Source organism: Eschrichtius robustus, chromosome 9, assembly GCF_028021215.1.
Source record: "Eschrichtius robustus isolate mEscRob2 chromosome 9, mEscRob2.pri, whole genome shotgun sequence".
Lineage (NCBI taxonomy): Eukaryota > Metazoa > Chordata > Mammalia > Artiodactyla > Eschrichtiidae > Eschrichtius > Eschrichtius robustus.
In genome coordinates, this window is record NC_090832.1 from 117,482,002 (window position 1) to 117,500,912 (window position 18,911).

At 46.3% G+C, this 18,911-nt stretch overlaps 1 protein-coding gene across 1 annotated transcript in view; it reads left to right on the forward strand.

Moving 5' to 3' along the window:
- Window positions 1–18,911, forward strand: part of KCNQ5 (potassium voltage-gated channel subfamily Q member 5) — a 569,051-nt gene that overhangs the window by 507,703 nt on the left and 42,437 nt on the right. Inside the window, exon 10 of the mRNA XM_068550907.1 lies at window positions 2,699–2,919. Within this exon, the coding sequence (XP_068407008.1) occupies window positions 2,699–2,919 (221 nt within the window). The remainder of the gene's footprint in view (window positions 1–2,698; window positions 2,920–18,911) is intronic.

Genomic DNA, 18,911 nt, shown 5'->3' on the forward strand with positions numbered 1-18,911 from the left:
CTTGAAAGCTTGAGAAATAATTTGATATTAACTAAACCCAACCTTCTATAGTAATTAGCATCTTTTAGTTCCAGAAAAGGTAATGGATTAGATAAAGTAGAGTGAGAACACTTGTAATGGCAGCTCTCTTGACGAGCCATTCGTTAATCTAAATAAAGGTGCAGTGGTGTGTTCCTGAGCCAGATCGTCATAAATTTAAATGATGGAACAGATTGGCCGAAACTGAAAAGAGGTTTGAAATTTTTACTATTAAAAAACAAACAAGCTTGAAAAGGGTAGACACTTTGAGCACCATCCCTCTGAGGATTTGTTTAGATATGGTGAGTTTTGGATGACATGGAGAACCTAGCCTGGGAACAAGAAGGTGCAGCATTACGACGTTATTATTGCTATTGCTGAATGAATCCACCGTGTAATCACACATTGGTCAAGTACAGAGAAAGCCTTGCCTGATGGGATTGTCTTAAGAGCCCTGAACCGCCGACTCCCGTTTCAGCCAGCCTGCCCGCTCTCTGCATGTGCCTTCAGTCCGGCCGCTCAGCTGTGTCTGCCCTTCGGATCGGAGCTGTCAGCTGCATGGCCAGAGTGTTTATCATTACCAGGACCTGCTGACCAGCACAGTTCATTGTCTGATGTGTTCTCTCATAAACACACACACAACGTGGTGTCTTTTTAGAACATCATTTGTTGAGCAACTAGGCATGGAGGAATCAATGTTACTGTTCTTGTTACCTACACAGCACAGATCCACTAAACACATCTGCTGTTTGCACACTGCAGCTGGGGACAGTGGATGTGGCGGAAAGCGGAAAAGAAAGGGCCTCCACCTGGTCTCGGATAATCCGTATCTGTGAGAAGGCTGCCTCCATGTCCCACAAAGGCTGCAACCAGACCGTGGGCCTCGGACCCTTCCTGTCCGCTGCTTCAGGCCTGGAGAACCCTGGGCCCCTCACTCCATAACAACATCACTTTTTTTTTGCATAAAAATAGAAATGCATTTTTTAAAATTTTTATTGGAGTATAGTTGATTTGCGATGTTGTGTTAGTTTCAGGTGTACAGCAAAGTGAATCAGTTATACATATATGTATATCCACTCTTTTAGATTCTTTTCCGATAGAGGTTATTACAGAGTATTGAGTAGAGTTCCCTGTGCTATACAGTAGGTTCTTATTAGCTAGCTATTTCACATATAGTGTTGTGGTCCGAGCACGGGTTGGAAAGAGAATTCCCACACATGAGGTATTTTAGAAGATTGTGAGTTTATTTAGAACGAAGAGCAGAGTTGGTGAGGGGCGCTGCGAATCCAGCGGGCCGACTTCCTGATGGACCAGGGAGAGCCAACCCCCTTTGTGGGCTAGTAGCCAACCTTTATAGCCTCAAGACAAAGGAAATTCCTGCTGGCAGGATGGCATTAGGTGATTGGTCAGGAGGATACAAGGTTACTACATGGTGAATATTTTGCCTAATATGGAGTTGGGGGGCTGTCCAGTTTAGATTAGGAGAGACCGTGGCAACAGTTGTTATGGGGGCTCGGTTAATTCTGGAGTTTTTGTCCTGTGTCCTTGATGTAGGGTGTCCTTGATGTAGGGCTCCACATATAATAGTGTGTGTATGTTAATATCCCAATTTATCCCTCCCCCCATGGCATCACTTTCTAATGAATAGCACAGTAGTTTATAAATGAACAAGAACACAAACAAAATGGGTCCACAAAGCTTCATACAGTTCATCTGATGCCCACAAAATTCCCTCAGCTATGTTGCTATTTTTATCAACAAGTTAGAGGCGAGGCCTCCAAACCCAGGTCTCTGATTGCAGCCTGCCCTTCCCGGCCCTTCACACCCAACTCGTGCTCAGGAGGGCCCGGATTGGCACTCTGGGTTTTGCTGCCTTGTTAACACTTCCTTGATCAACTGACCTCAGTTCAGGCCTAGCTGGCGTCTGAGAAGTGAACGTGAACAAATACAATTTACCAGGAGCTGCCACAGCAAATCAATAACCTGTCGAATATCAGGAAACTGTTGGTGAACACAGCATCTCATTCCATCAATCAGTCATCTCGTTCATTATAAGCTGTGTTCGTTCTACCTTGTGTGGTTTTTGTCTCCCCAGAATGAACGTGGTGCTAAGTGTTGTACGTTTAATATTGTCTGCAGTGCCACCAGCCGCTCTGAGACTGCATGGATCTGGAAACCGTAATCTTGCCTGGAGTATAAAATGCATGCAGCCTGTAGATACATGTGCATGTCTAACCGTCATCCCCGTTTTCCTGTAGAGATGTTTTAGAAATTACAAAGAGATATGCTCCCCCCCCAAAAAAACAGAAAACAAAAACTTTTTTTTGAGGTCTCAAAAGTTGAGGTTAAATCTAAAATCTGTTTCTAAGGCGAACACCAAACCAGTTCTCTGGTCTTTCCAGTGTCATTGTGCACAAACCGCTGTGCTTGGTCTCAGGCTTCGTTGAATCCAGGAAGGGTGTGCAAAACTGTGGAATGAGACGGACTTGAATGCAAACAGAGAGGTTCAATAAAGCTCAAATTTGCAATAAGGGAAAACTGTATCGCTGTGCCCCTACTTGCTAAGAACATTCTGTGTATTGAAGTACGTGGTCGTATGCAGTTCCATCCGAGCATTTACCCACGTGGGTGGACGGCACTGCCCGAAACGCGCTAACGGTGCCCTGTGCTCCGCCCGCAGCCAGAAGCTCAGCTTCAAGGAGCGCGTACGCATGGCGAGCCCGCGGGGCCAGAGCGTCAAGAGCAGGCAGGCCTCGCTGGGCGACAGGCGGTCCCCCAGCACGGACATCACCGCCGAGGGCAGCCCCACCAAAGTGCAGAAGAGCTGGAGCTTCAACGACCGCACCCGCTTCCGGCCCTCGCTGCGGCTCAAGAGCTCCCAGCCCAAGCCGGTGGCAGATGGTAAGCCCGTGCCTTTTCTCCGTAACCGTTTCACTGTACGCTCGACATGATGAGTGGTTAATTCTCCCCGGTGCCAATCGCAGAGAGGAGGAGACAACCCCAGGGGGAGAACTGTTTGTTTGTTTTCTTGGAAATTTATTCCCTGCTGTGGGCGAGTGTACAGAAGTTTACCTTTGGAAGCAACTTTGACAGCTAGATCTACATTTCAGGGAAGTCAGACACAGTGTTGTTAATTCTTCACTCATATCTCCAGCATGTTGTTATTTCTCAGGCGAGGTCCGTATCAGGTCAACAGGACTGTGCTTCGGACGCACAGGACGTGTCTGACCTGCAAAGGCCCGAACGTGGCCAGGTGCTCGGGAACCTTGAGACACAGGGAGAAGGGGCCAGAGCCTTTCTGGACCCAGTCAGGATGCTGTTCCTTTTCTGCGAGGCTCTGTTCTCCCCTAAATCAGAGACCATTGCTCATCTTTGTTAGAGAGATTCTCATTCAAAGTTCTTATCTAATGATAAGTGGAATTCAGGTTCTTCTCCTGAGAGGCATTAACCTATTTTTTTTAATTTATTTATTTATTTATTTATGGCTGTGTTGTGTCTTCGTTTCTGTACGAGGGCTTTCTCTAGTTGCGGCAAGCAGGGGCCACCCTTCATCGCGGTGCGCCGGCCTCTCACTATCGCGGCCTCTCTTGCTGCGGAGCACAGGCTCCAGACGCGCAGGCTCAGTAATTGTGGCTCACGGGCCCAGTTGCTCCGCGGCATGTGGGATCTTCCCAGACCAGGGCTCGAACCCATGTCCCCTGCATTGGCAGGCGGATTCTTAACCACTGCGCCACCAGGAAAGCCCAAACCTATTTTTTTATTTATCATATTTTGTGGCAGAAGCTTACTTGCCAACACGTTTTATTGAGTGCCGTATAATTTCAATGTTTATGAAGTAAAACATTTTGTTTTTCATTTAAGATTAGCTTGGCTTTCCTCTTAAGAACACCCCCCAGGATCTCTTATCCTGGGCAAAGAACCAAAATCAAATCGCATCTTCCATTAATGCGTAAAAGCCCGCAAAGGCTGTCAGCCCCGCTGTGCCCACTCCTGAGCAGAACCTGCGTTCTGCCAGGCAGCGGGATAAAATTAACAACCCGGGGGCCCACAGTGACCTCAGGCTCCCTCAGCCCCCTCCCAGCCCATTCAGAGCTCGTGGGGCCGCCCCCCACTCTCAGGGAAGCCCCCGGAGTTCCCTCCTTACACTTCCCACCCTGCGCACCCGGGAACGACGGGCTCTCCCAGCAGCGCCCAGCGGCTGACCCGGCACAGGCCCTCCTGGTGGAGCTCGCAGCTGCCATCTGGGCTGCACACTTGACCTGCCAGGTGCCCTCCTCCTGCCGCTGTGCTAAGGTGGGAAGTGCTCCCCCCAGCACCGGCCACCCCTCCCGGCCCTACACCAAGCCCCCGAGTGTCCCGAGTCACCGGCGGCACAGATCTCAGTGTCCTCTGGTCTCCACACTCTCCTCCCTAGGAATTGGCTGAAAGCCCATGAACAGCTGAGTCAAGAGTTAGCAGTTACAAGGCTTGTGTAGCACTCAAAATAGACTTGTCGAATATAAATGGACACATGATTTCTGGAAGGCAAGTTGGCAACAGATATCAAGAGCCTTTACATCTGCCTAAGCTTGGACGCCTCCCACCCACCAATTCCATTCCTAGGATACAGTCGGTATAATGAAGTAGCAGACGTTAGAAAAGATGCTATAAGTCTAAAATTATTGAAATAGAAGAAGGATCACAAACAGTAAATTATTCCATTTTGGCTGTGTGTGGATGTGTGTGTAAATTCATATATTTATAGTAAAAATTCTGGAAAGATTTATAACAATGAATGAACAGTTACCTCCAAGAGGTAGGATCAGAGTTATATTTTGTTTCTTCATGTTGTTCATCTGTATTTCCTATTATTTCTACAATGAACATGTAAAGCTTTTGTGATAAAAAGGCAGAAGAGGACTTTCTATTAAAAAATCGGGTCCTCCTCTCAGACACTGCCCTTTTCCTCTCCCTCACTCTGGGGGCCCTTGGCCTAACTGGTGGCCACCAAACCCCTCTCCTTAGGTGGCGTTCCTCCTGGTCTCGGTGCCGGGGACCAGCCTTCACCGAGGGTAGACGTGGACTGTCTAATGAGGTTTGACAGCTCCTACTACGAACAGAACTGTATTAGGCTCCAGGGCTGCCGTAACAAAGTACCACAGACTGGGTGGCTTAAACAACAGAAACTTATTTTCTCACAGTTTCAGAGGCTACAAGTCTGAGATCTCCTTGGGTCATAGACGGCCACCTTCTCCCTGTGTCTCCACTTCTTCTTCCCTCTGTGCATGTCTGTGTCCAGATTTCCTCCTCTTATAAGGACACCAGTCATATTGGATTAGAACCCACTCAGATGACCTCATTTTAACTTCATTATCTCTTTCAAGACCCTGTCTCTGAATTCTCAGGGACTGAGGGCCGGGACTTCAGCACGTGGAATTTGTCGGGATGCCATTCAGCCCATACCGGAGCCCCTGCAAACTCACAGCACGGCATCCCCGGGGGGTGCACGCAGCTCCAACCCTCGCCCTGGGTCCACACGCACTGGAAACGCATGTATTGCCACAGCAGGTCCTTACCCTTCCAACGTGGGCTTCAGAAAGCATCACTTCCGTGCTGTGAAGTCCTTACGGTTGGCTGAGCACACCTAAATATAAAAGTCAGAGAATCCAGATTCTGAATATGGAAAATGAATTCTACTTGTATGTTTGGCCAGAGGGGAAGCATTTTTCACAGACCCCTAGAGTCAGCACTATCCATCACACTATTTTCAGTTACTGCAAAGATGTCTCAGGGGTCAGACAAATAGAAACAGAAGTCCTGTTCTCTTCCAGACCACAAATTGGAAAGGTCTCCTACCATGCATTTTCTACATCATCTCGTACAAGTGCAGTTCTCTTTGGTTAGAAGGGAATTGCTTTTCCCTGGTTGATGCCTGTCTGAATTGGTTCTGAGTCCCCCAAGTGACAGGAGGCCGACTGCTGTCCTGTTGAAGTAGCTTTGTTGGCCGCCCACCCACAAGAGACCATGACTCCTGACTCCTTGCTCTGTACAGAAGCCCAGAACCTTGACCTCTGATTTACCTCATGGTTAGATCTTGGGAAAACAGAAATTCACTTTTTATAGAAAAAAAAACTGAAGTAGCTATCAAATAAATGTAGACTTCAATTTATACATTTTTATTTATAGTGCCTCTATATGTTTTAAGTATTTCTAAAATCCACTTATTACCCATAGAAAATAATATATAATACTGCATCCAACTCCCAATTATTCTGGATCAATTTGCTCATTCACTTCTGGGGCTCTTTTTTTTCGACTTCTGTTTTCCCTTTACATATTTTAGGCATTTCAATGCCCATTAACAGCTCAGGGAGAGTGGATGAATAGCAGAAAGAAAAATAGAAATTCAGACTGGCCTTGAGATTAATAACTAACTTACATTTGGAAAACAACGGGCCTGTTAACTAAAAGACACCATAATAGGAAAACAAATGAAATTTAAGGTTATCTGTAACTTTTAATAATTCTTCCCAAATCTGATACCCTTTACTACAGATGGTATTATTGTTATAATTTAATGACTCTTACAAAAGGTTATTAAATATTCCATGTTGTTTTTATTTGCTATCATTTTTTTTTTTTTTTTAGTAAATAGGTTACTTTTTTTTTTTTTAATTTTTTTTTAATTGTTTTTATTTATTTATTCATGGCTGTGTTGGGTCTTCGTTTCTGTGCGAGGGCTTTCTCTAGTTGCGGCGAGTGGGGGCCACTCTTCATCGCGGCGCGCGGGCCTCTCACTGTCGCGGCCTCTCTTGTTGCGGAGCACAGGCTCCAGACGCGCAGGCTCAGTAATTGTGGCTCACGGGCTTGGTTGCTCCGCAGCATGTGGGATCTTCCCAGACCGGGCCTCGAACCCGTGTCCCCTGCATTGGCAGGCAGACTCTCAACCACTGCACCACCAGGGAAGCCCTGCTATCATTTTTTGATGAAATTTACATGTTACATTTTAAAGGAAACAATTTTCAATTCCACATCCATGTGCACGAGAGAAGTGGAAAGTAACAGGCAGATGTTGTCACCAGAAATTTACAAAGAGCAAAAGGAAGAAAGTAAACTGTAAGGGACTAGGGTGGTGTTGCCATAGCAAACTGATTTTGACCAATATGATATGAATAGTATTTTTAGTTTATAAATCTAATAATAAGAGATAGAAATGTTCCATTAGTCAATCAATAGTATTTAAGCCTCTTCATACAATCTCAAAATTTAGGTAGGATATGACTTTTTTAGATTCCATATATAATGAGTGTGTGATCATGCATGTTGTGTCCTTCTGTGTCTGGCTTATTTCATTTGGCATAATGGCCTCCACGTTCATCCATCTTGTTGCAAATGGCAGGATATCTTTCTTTTTTAAGAATGAGTAATACACCATTGTATAATTTATACCACAATTTCATTTCACTATATGTATATGTATATCAAGTCATCATGGTGTACACTTTAAATATGTACAATTTTCATTTTAAAAATAAAATAAAAATAAATTAGGTGGCTTAAAAATATTTGTATTTTAATATACAAGAATAATAATGATGAAAGTATTAATAATACTTTAATAATTATTATTAATTAATTAAATATTAATAATAATGATGATGAAAGTATCTGGCCAGTCTTCAGCTGGCCAGATCCCCCTCCCTTAGAAGCCATTCGACTTTGCCACTGGCCCACCCCTCCTTCTCCCAACCTCAGCTGCCAAACCTCTGCACTGCATCGTCTTCAAAGAGTGGCAGATTCGGCAAATTGGGAAACGGCCTTTAGATGACCCGTCTCTGTGTCGGTCAAGTACCCGGCAGAGGCTCAGGATCACAGCCATCTGGCCTGCGTCTGTTACCCAAGGAGGGAGGCAGACCGTGAGGCCATCTGAGGTCTGTTTCCAGATACAGAAGGTGGTATCAGGAGACGGACAGCTGTCAGCACAGACGAGCACATGGAACGTGGCAGAAGCAGGTCCGAGGAATGCCAGGCAGCAGAGCCCAAAGGATGCAATTAGGGGGAGCTAGGGGCAAGCTGAGCTTTCTGGTGACTAGTTTGCTATCAAAGAGGCTTTCGTGACGGACCCTGCTATACTGGGAATGCCTTTCAGAGTTGCATCAAAGAGCACGAAAATCTCAACAGAGATAAGGCAGTAGCTGGAGGTGGCTCCACCCTGTAGAGCGTGTAAAAAAAAAAAAAACAAATGTCTCGAATACTGCATGTAACGTGCACGTCTCAACACGTGTAACATTGTTGCTGCTCAAGGGAAACGCATCAGTTCTTGTGGGAAGCCCTCAGGGCTCGTGCTGGCTGCTCTACGTTCATGAGAAAGGCTGGCAGCCTTGGGTGCAGGGGTCCCCAAGCAGAGGCTCGGGGCGAAGAGGCGAAATGCCTGCCGATCGTGGGGGTCCCTGAGGCCCGTCCCCTTGTCCCAGGCGCTGCCAGGAGCTCTTCTCTCTTCACTTCTCTTCTTTGCCTTTCTCCTCCAGCCAGGGTACCTGCTAGGGTGCCTTTGGCTGCGGGGCACAAGAGAAGCAGGGCTCCACTACCTTAACCAGGAATGAAACGTATCATCCACACTACGTGACGAGAAGGTCAGAGGCAGGACAGCTCCCAGCCAGGAGGCAGGCACCCTGGCTCCCCTGCTCTCGGCTCTCTCCTGTCGCTCTGCCCAGCTGTGGTCTGTGTGCTGCTTCCTCCAGGCTGGCAGCCGGATGTCTGCGAGCATCTTCCCCACACACGGCGCTTTGAGAGGCAAAGGGGGGACCGCCCTAGGTTGTGAGGAACACGGTCCACTCACGTCTTACGTGGCAGAACTGGGTCTCAGCGCCTGAAATGACCACTGGTGAGGAGAGCGGGCGCCGGAGTTGTCAGTCGGCATCCGGCACCTGGTCTGCGGCCAGACTCCTCCACAGCGAGTAGGTCAAGGGACAGGGCAGGGGGTGTGGCTGGAGAGATGTGAGGGTCTGTGTTTGGGGATCGGCTCTTGGGAGAAAACCTCCAGTGGTGTCTGACACAGCCAAGAAATCTTTCCTGCTTCGTCGTGAAGGTGGCGGGGAAGAATGCCCTTAAACGTGCTTCCTCCCAGATATTCTGTCCACATGTCATTTCTGTTCCTCTGAGTGCCTAAAAGCCAGATTGGGACATGTTTTTGGTTTATTTCTTGTTTATCATTATCTTTTCTTTGTTTCCTCCTTTCTTTCATCACCTGATCTCCATGAGACTGTGACCGCAGACTGGCCTAGCTCCTTGTATTTCAAAAGAAGGACAAAGCGGGTAAAGGAAAACCTAGGGAAAAATAAATGAATTCGGATTTAGATAATACAATCTGTCTTCACATGCAGTCGGCCCAGATCGTGGGTTCCTATCCCCACCGCCACCAGGGGAATACTGGGGCAGCCGCCTTCCTCAGCACCTCTTCAACGCCCCAGACGCCCCGCGCCTCAGGCTGCTTGCCTGGCACCCCATCTTCCCTTTAGGTGAGTGACAGCCGACTGGGTCTCACCTGAAATTAGCAAAAGAGAAGAAATGCACAGCCCAGGATGCCGGAAACCTCAACTCCTCTTGAAGGTAGAACGTCCATCCCCTTCCTCTCCTCTTTAACCTCTGTCCTCTGGGTCCCCGGCCCACCGTCTCGTAAACGTCTTGTTTGAGATTGTCAGTAGAAGATCAACGGGAACACTGGCGAAAGGGAAGCATTTTAGTGCAGTGGTTTTGCAACCAGCCTCAACTAACAGCCTCCTGTACCCACAACGGGGTATTCTCCTCCAAGCAGCATAAATCACAAGCTACCAGCATTTTATATTTCACCCATCCGTACACACGGCCCTTTCATCGGGTGCTGGTCCTCTTCTGCGCTTCTCTTCCAATGGCCTCTGCTTCCCTCGTGTTTTTCTCAGTCTCCCCAGTTGCCATTTTTGGTGTTTCCACAAAATGCCAAGCACAGCACTGCACGTAGCGTTTTTCCTGACTTCCTGCACTGTTGATCCAGCTTCACCGAGACTCTGATTATCGTTTTCCACAATACATGATACTTCCTGGCGCTTTCTGAAATTACCTGATGCTGACTCTGCGTCGTGTTGACAGATTTAGTTCTTGTGAAGGCTTGTGTTCCCTCAGGGCTTCAGCTGGACCCTGGAAGGGACCCCTGACTGGGGAGCTCACCCACTCCTCTGAGCTCCACCTGGAACAAAGCCTGAGGGTTTCTTTCACACCAGAACAAAAGGATTTCCTGAGAATAACTGGGTCTAAAGTCTGGAAATTAAAAGTCCAGTTTATGCCCAACTTAACTGTTGGCGTGATTCTGTGCAAAAGCCTGGAGGGTATTTAGTAGGAATCTGAAACACACCTTCCATCCTTCACCAAGGTAACTGGTGAAAAGCATTACCTGGAGGAATCACCTCAATTCCTGTCCACGGGTTTCTTTTCTCCTTAGTTGTCCGGGTTCCCCGTTTATTCAACCAGGGACGGATCCTTCTCCTTTCCTGAGTGTCCTGCCCTCTTCCTTTCCCCCAGCATCTGCTCTTGTGTCCCAGGGTTCTGATATCCCTATGGGGGGTTGGGGAGAAGAGACCTTTCCATCTCTGGTTATAGACTGTAAGAGACTAAGTATTTATCGTCTTTCTGGTAAGTGGTTGCTTTTTCCAATACTTTTGTGAAATGCCTGTTCCCGGTTTTTAATAAGTGGGGAAATGCGTTTCTATTTTGATTGAACTGGAGATTGCCCTGGCTTTCTATTCTAATCCAAGTACTCTGTATCACAGAACAAGATTTCTGTCCAGATTTCTCTAGATTCTTCCCCAATGTTTGTTGTCACCCTACAGTGATAGGGAAAATGATGTTTGGTTTCTCGTGGTGGGGAAAAAATAGCTCCCTGCTTTAGATCTGAGTTTTGAATGGATTCTACCTCCTTGCTTCCGGCAGAATCTAAGCTGCCAGGTGACCTCTGAGTACAACCTTAAGCCATGTCTTTCCACCTTCTGCGGATCCAGGTTTTATTGAGAATTGCAGGGTTGTGTAAATTGGAGCTCTGAATTTTGTTTCTCCAGCACAGCAAAGTGTATGTGCATGTGTACTTGGGTGCTTTAAAATGAATTAGAATGCTGTATTAGTTATCTATGACTTATGGACACTTGCACTCTCACAGTCTCTGAGGTCAAGAGTCCTGCAGTGACTTGGCTGGGTGATTCTGGCTCAGAGTCAGGCTCTCGCTGGGCCCAACGTCATCTCAAGGCTCAGCAGGGTTGGGGGTGGGGGGGTCCATTCTCAGCTCACTGCAGCACTTGCTGGCAGGTCTCATTCCCTCCTCACATCGGCCCCTTCATTCGTTGCCTGGACGTCCTCGTGAGGTGCGGCCACAGAGACAGTACACGCTCGAGAGAGGGAGAGAGTACCCAAGGCAGAGGCGGCCGTCTTTTCAAAGAACCAGCTTTTAGTTTCATTGATCTTTTCTATTGTTTGCTTCATCTCTGTTTCATTTATTTCTGCTCTGATCTTTATGATTTCTTTCCTTCCACTAACTTGGGGTTTTGTTCTTCTTTCTCTAGTTGCTTTAGGTGTAAGGTTAGGTTGTTTATTTGAGATTTTTCTTCTTTCCTGGGGTAAGATTGTTTGCTATAAACTTCCCTCTTAGAACTGTTTTTGCTGTGTCCCATAGGTCTTGGATCATCGTGCTTTCACTTTCATTTCTCTCTAGGTAATTTTTTTTTATAGAATTTATTTACGTGTATGTTAATATAATTTAAGTTTGGTTTTTTTAACATCTTTATTGGAGTATAATTGCTTTACAATGTTGCGTTAGTTTCTGCTGTATAACAAAGTGAATCAGCTATACGTATACGTATATCCCCATATCTCCTCCCTCTTGCGTCTCCCTCCCTCCCACCCTCCCTATCCCACCCCTCTAGGTGGTCACAAAGCACCGAGCTGATCTCCCTGTGCTATGCGGTTGCTTCCCACTAGCTATCTGTTTTACTTTTGGTAGTGTCTATATGTCCATGCCACTCTCTCACTTCGTCCCAGCTTACCCTTCCCCCTCCCCGTATCCTCAAGTCCATTCTCTAGTAGGTCTGTGTCTTTATTCCCATCTTGCCCCTAGGTTCTTCATGACCTTTTTTTTTTTCTTAGATTCCATATATATGTGTTAGCATACGGTATTTGTTTTTCTGACTCACTTCACTCTGTACGACAGACTCTAGGTCCATCCATCTCTAGGTAATTTTTGATTTCCTCTTTGTTTTCGTCAGCGATCCATTGGCTGTTTAGCCTCAACGTGTTTGTGTTTTTTACAGTTTTTTTCTTGTAGCTGATTTCTAATCTCATAGTGTTGTGGTCAGAAAAAATGCTTGATATGATTTGTTTTCTTAAATTTACTGAGGCTCACTTTGCGGCCTAGCATGTGATCCATCATGGAGAATGTTCCATGTGCACTTGAGAAGAATGTGTATTCTGCTTTTAGATGGAATGCTCTATAAATACCAATTAAGTCCATCTGGTCTAATGTGTCATTTAAGGCCTGTGTTTCTTTGTTGATTTTCTGTCTGGATGATCTGTTCGTTAGTGTAAGTGGAGTGTTAAAGTCCCCCACTATTATTGTGTTACTGTCGATTTCCCCTTTCGTGGCTGTTAGTATTTGCCTTATGTATTGAGGTGCTCCTACGCTGGGTGCATATATATTTAAAATTGTTATATCTTCTTCTTGGATTGATCCCTTGATCATTATGTAGTATCCTTCTTTATCTCTTGTGGCAGTCTTTAAAGTCTACTTCGTCTGATATGAGTATTGCTACTCCAGCTTTCTTTTGATTTCCATTTGCATGGAATACCTTTATCCATCCCCTCACTTTCAGTCTCTGTGTGTCTCTAGATCTGAAGTGGTTCTCTTGTAGACAGCATATATATGGGTCTTGTTTTTGTATCCATTCAGCCAGTCTACATCTTTTGGTTGGGGTATTTAATCCATTTACATTTAAGGTAATTATCAATATGTATGTTCTTATTGCCATTTTGTTAATTGTTTTGGATTTGTTTTTGTAGGTCTTTTTTCTTCCATTCCTCTTTTGTTCTCTTCTCTTGTGATTTGCTGACTAACTTTAGAATGGTATTTGGATTGCTTTTTCTTTTTGTGTGTATGTATCTATTGTAGATTTTTGGTTTGCACTTACCATGAGGTTTTGATATAGCAGTCTATATATAAACAAGGTTGTTTTGAGTTGCTGGTCTTTTAATTTCAAATGCATTTCCAATATCCTGCATTTGTACTTCCCTCTTCTCATGATTGCTGGTTTTGATATCATATTTGTGTGTGGATGATTTCCTACCTTTATTGTATGTTTGCCTTTACCAGCGAGCATTTCCATTTGTAATTTTCTTGTTCCTAGTTGCGGCCTTCTCTTTTCTGCCTAGAGAAGTTCCTTTAGCATTTGTTGCACAGCTGGTTCGGTGATGCTGAATTCTCTTAGCTTTTGCTTGTCTGTAAAGCTTTTGATTTCTCCATCGAATCTGAATGAGATCCTTGCTGGGTAGAGTAATCTTGGTTGTAGGTTTTTCCCTTTCATCACTTTAAATATATCCTGCCACTCCCTTCTGGGCTGCAGAGTTTCTGCTGAGAAATCAGCTGATAACCTTATGGGAATTCCCTTGTATGTTATTTGTTGCTTTTCCCTTGTTGCTCTTAATAGTTTTACTTTGTCTTTAATTTTTGTCAGTTTGATTACTATGTGTCTCAGTGTGTTCTTCCTTCAGTTTATCCTGCCTGGGACTCTCTGCACTTCCTGGACTTGGGTAACTACTTCCTTTCCCATGTTAGGGAAGTTTCCAGCCATTATCTCTTCAAATATTTTCTCAGGTCCTTTCTCTCTCTCTTCTCCCTCTGGGGCCCCTACAATGCAAATGTTGGTGCATTTAATGTTGTCCTAGAGGTCTCTTAGACCTAATTTCTTTTCATTCTTTTTTCTTTGCCCTGTTCCATGGCAGTGATTTCCACCATTCTGTCTTCCAGCTCACTTATGCATTCGTCTGCCTCAGTTACTCTGCTATTGATTCCTTCTTGTGTATTTTTCATTTAAGTTATTGTATTAGTCATCTCTGTTTGTTCTTGAGTTCTTCTAGGTCTTTGTTTAACATTTCTTGTATCGTCTCGATCTTTGCCTCCATTCTTTTTCCAAGATCTTGATCATCTTTACCAACATTACTGTGAATTCTTTTTTGGGAAGATTGCCTATATCCACTTCACTTAATTGTTCTTCTGGGGTTTTTATCTTGTTCCTTCATCTGGGAAGTATTCCTCTGCTGTCTCGTTTTGGCTAACTTCCTGTGATTGCAGTTTCCCTTCCACAGGCTGCAGGGTTGTAGTTCTTCTTCCTTCTGCTGTCTGCTCCCTGGTGAGTGAAGCTGTCTAAGAGGCTTGTGCAGGCTTCCTGGCGGGAGGGAGTGGTTCCTGCCCACTGGTGGTTGGAGCTGGGCCTTGTCCCTCTGCCAGGCAGGGCCGTGTCAAGGGGTTTGTTTAGCAGGCTGCTGTGGGCTCAGGAAGACTTTTAGCAGCCCGTCTGCTGATGGGTGGGGCTGTGTTCCGCCCTGTTGGTTGTTTGGCCCAAGGCCTCCCAGCGCTGGAGCCTACAGGCTGTTGGGTGGGGCCAGGTCTTGGGGAGGAAATGGTGGCCTCCAGGAGGGCTCACGCCAGTGAGTGCTTCCCAGAACTGCTGCTGCCAGTGTCTTTGTCCCCACGGTGAGCCACAGCTGCCCCCAGCCTCCGCAGGAGACCCTCCAATACCAATAGGTAGGTCTTGCCCAGGCCCTTATGAGGTCACCACTTTTTTCCCCTGGATCCTGGTGCACACAAGGCCTTGTATGTGCCCTCCAAGGGTGGAGTTCCTGTTTCCCCCAGTCCTGCGGAATTCCTGCGATCAAACCCCACTGGCCTTCAAACCCAGATTCCCTGGGGGCTCCTCCTCCCATTGCCAGACCCCCAGGCTAGGGGCTCAGAACTTTCACTCTTGTGGGAGAACTTCTGCAGTATAATTATTTTCCAGTTTGTGGGTCGCCCACCCAGAGGATATGGGATTTGATTTGACTGTGATCGCGCCCCTCCTACTGTCTCACTGTGGCTTCTTCTTTGTCATTGGATGTAGGATATCTCTTTTAGTATGTTCCAGCGGTTTTCTTGGCAATGGCTGTCCAGCAGTTAGTTGTGATTTTGGTGTTTTCTTAAGAAGAGGTGAGGTCATGTCCTTGTCTCTACCTCTACTGCAGTCCTTTATAGCCTAACATCTCATCACCTCCTCCTGTGTGACCTCAGGGTCACACAGACCAACCCTGGGACAATGTAAAGGGGACTGCACAGAGCGGTGGGTACCTGGAAGTGGACTCACTGGGGACCGTCTCAACGGCTAGCTACACAGATGCCGTTGCACTGGCAGGTCTTTTAAATGACAGGTTTCCACCACTGCCTGCTGTCTTTCCAGGAGCCCCAACCACCAGCTCCCCATCCCTTTCAATCATCTCCATTACCTGCCTCCCTCTAGAGGCATTTGGGCTTGGAGTCTCCAGTCTAACCATGTCACGTCCAGAATCCTATGTATTATATTTCAGAGAAACCCCAGCACCTCCTGGTCAGCCTTGATCACATGACAGCTAGACTTTTGTGTTCCAATCTTAGTGCAGCCTTTCGAAAGTCATACGGAGCATCTGATCAGTGTGACAAGAAATAAAAGAACATGAGGAAGCAGGAAGCCGGCTAGTCAGGAGCAAAAACAAAGTGTGCTAACCTCTACCCCAGAGCTCTTTCTTTATAATGTGTGGCCCGCCTTTAGCTGCTTCAAGAGCTTGAAGAGATGTTCTTGGTCACTTCAGAGAGCAGCACAAGAACCCAGTGTGAACACCAGCTTTTAGCTCAGTATCAGGACAGTCTAGCAATGAGAGACCCCACACCAGTGGGAGAGTCCATCCCTGGGCGCCTTCACCCCAAACCTCAGGGACTCCAGGCCCCGAGGAGGTCAAGCCAGGCACCCCCAGAGAGATCTTCTGAGCCTGGGTTCTGTGACTCCTCCTTAACCATCAGCTCTTATCCTCCCTGAAAAGTAGAGGAGGGAGGGGAGGACCAGCTGACGGACGCTGTTCTGACCTGCCCTCATCTCCCTCGATGCAGAGAAAAGTGCTTTGCGTGGCCTCTGACCTCTCACGAGCCCCACTCTTTCTCTTCCCTTCCACTGTCGGCTGCAGCCCTGAATCTCCTGAGAAGTGTCTCCTCTGTGCCCCGCCTACCTTGACGTGTGTGCGTGTGCATGTGTGTATGTGTGTGTGTGTGTGTGTGTGTGTGTGTGCGCGTGCGCACGTGAGCGCTCCAGAGTGGGGCCTTCACGGGATGGTGAATTCCCTTCAACTGGTGGGTTCCCATTCAAGTCACCAAATGTGGGCGGACTGCCCAGGGCCAGCATTCTTCCGGCACTAAAGGGGCCAGGTGAGTAGACATGACCCATTTGTCTGTAAGCTTTACCAGCAGCCCCACCCCAGTGACCGTGTTGATTGGCCCTGGGGAGCGGGGAGGCATCTTCCTCACCGTGCAGCCTTCACACTTTCCACAAAATAAGCACAAAGTCAGCTATTACACAAATCACAGAATTTAGCCCCTATATAAGGGGAGCACTTTACAGCTGCATGGTGATTTTTCATTCATATATTTCAAGCTATTTCCTTCAAAGGCACACTTAGTTCTCTGTTCCACAAAGAGAAACCAATAGGACACAATTTTTAAGTTATATTTAATTGCTCTCGTGGAGTGTTCTACTGGGTAAAAAAGAAAGAAAGAAAGAAGAAAAAAAGGCCAGGATCCTTTCAATGGCTGACCCAGGAAAAAGCCAAGTTACCCAGGCTTTGCTTTCTGTTATCTGCAGTCTGAAGCTCAAATTGTTCTAAATTCCTTTTATTTTCAACGTCTGATTTTTCCCAGCTTTCCTTCTCTTGCCGTCTCTTTCCTCTGTTGCCGTGTACAATGCATAACAACACTTCCTAAACTCTGAAAATATAGAAAGCTCAGAAGAATATTGCCTGGGGAAAATTAACCCCTGTACCTCTAGTCGCAAAGATTCATTGGCACGTGAAACCCTGGATTCCCCCTGGTGAGAGATTTCCATCTTTCATTAAACTTATGCAGTAGCAACTGGTGTACTACGTCATTATGTCAGAGCCAGTGAGTAAGCTTTCCCCAAACTGAACCTGTGTTCCCATCATTTTCTGTTTGGTTGAAAAAAGTCATGACCTCACGTTGTCTTGTATTTGTATCAGTTATCTGTTCAGACAAAGCTGTCCCCTCCCCCCAGATTTAGTGGCTTAAAACAGCAAGCCTTTTTCAGCCCGCACTTCTGTTGGCAGTTCTTCGGGCCTTGGCTGGACTCACCTGTACCCCTGTGACCAGCTGCTAGGCGAACCCATCTCCACTCCATGCAGTCTCCCAGACTCCAGCAGGTCGGGCAGATTCTCGTGGTGGTAGGTTCCTAAGAGAGTGTTACCGAATGCAAGTCCGTGTGCCTGACGCACGGTGAGGCCAAACAATACCGAAATGTCGGCGTTTGGAGCAGAGAAAGGTTTATTGCAGGGCCGAGCAAGAAGAACAGGTGGCTCGTGCCCCAAAAAACCCCCGAACTCCCTGAAGAGTTTCAGCGAAGCATCTTTAAAGGCCAGGTGAGGGAGGGCCGTGGTTACTTGTTGCAAACTTCTTTGTGTAGCATCCTTTGCTCTTGCAGCTGTCCGTGTAGGTAGGGTCACAATGTTCCTGTAAACCTCGAACAAGACAAATGTTATTCTCTGTTCTGCAACTTTGTCATCTCTATATGAATGTAAACGTGTCATACCCTTAAAGGTCAGAGCCTTGAGAATGGGCTATTCTGTATATTTCAGGCTAGAGGCAACATTCCTAACTGGAAGCAAAAGTAGTAGAATACAAAGGTTAAAGTAAAAGAAGCAGATCCAGTATGGAGTCAAGCTTGTTCTTCTCTGTTAAAAGAGTAGAAGCGGAACCTGCAAGGTCTGCTGAGGCCTCGGCTCAAGTGCTCACAGAGTGACAGCCACTGCATCCTGAGGGTCACAGCAAATCATGGGGACGGCCTAACGTGAAGTGGGGACTCCACTGTCCCAACCCACACCCGCCACTTTAGCCTACTCACTCTTACTATGTGCAGTTGCTTCTGTGGACACGGTGTCGATGGATGATCGCTTTGTGTTTCTCCCCATGGTTTCCATCACTTCCAGAGCCTCAGAAGGAAAGGCAGGGAAGACAACGTTGTTAGCACCTAATATACGACAGGAGTTGACTAGGCATTTTCTTTTTTTTTTTTTTTTATTTTAATTTTTTAACATCTTTATTGCAGTATAATTGCTTTACAATGGTGTGTTAGTTTCTGCTTTATAACAAAGTGAATCAGCTATACGTATACATATATCCCCATATCTCCTCCCTCTAGCGTCTCCCTCCCACCCTCCCTATCCCACCCCTCTAGGTGGTCACAAAGCACCGAGCTGATCTCCCTGTGCTATGCGGCTGCTTCCCACTAGCTATCTATTTTACATTTGGTAGTGTATATAAGTCCATGCCACTCTCTCACTTCGTCCCAGCTTACCCTTCCCCTTCCCGGTGTCCTCAATTCCATTCTCTATGTCTGCTTCTTTATTCCTGTCCTGCCCCTAGGTTCTTCATAAACTTTTTTTTTTTTTTTTAGATTCCATATATATGTGTTAGCATACAGTATTTGTTTTTCTCTTTCTAACTTACTTCACTCTGTGTGACAGACACTAGGTCCATCCACCTCACTACAAATAACTCAATTTCGTTTCTTTTTATGGCTGAGTAATATTCCATTGTATATATTTGCCACATCTTCTTT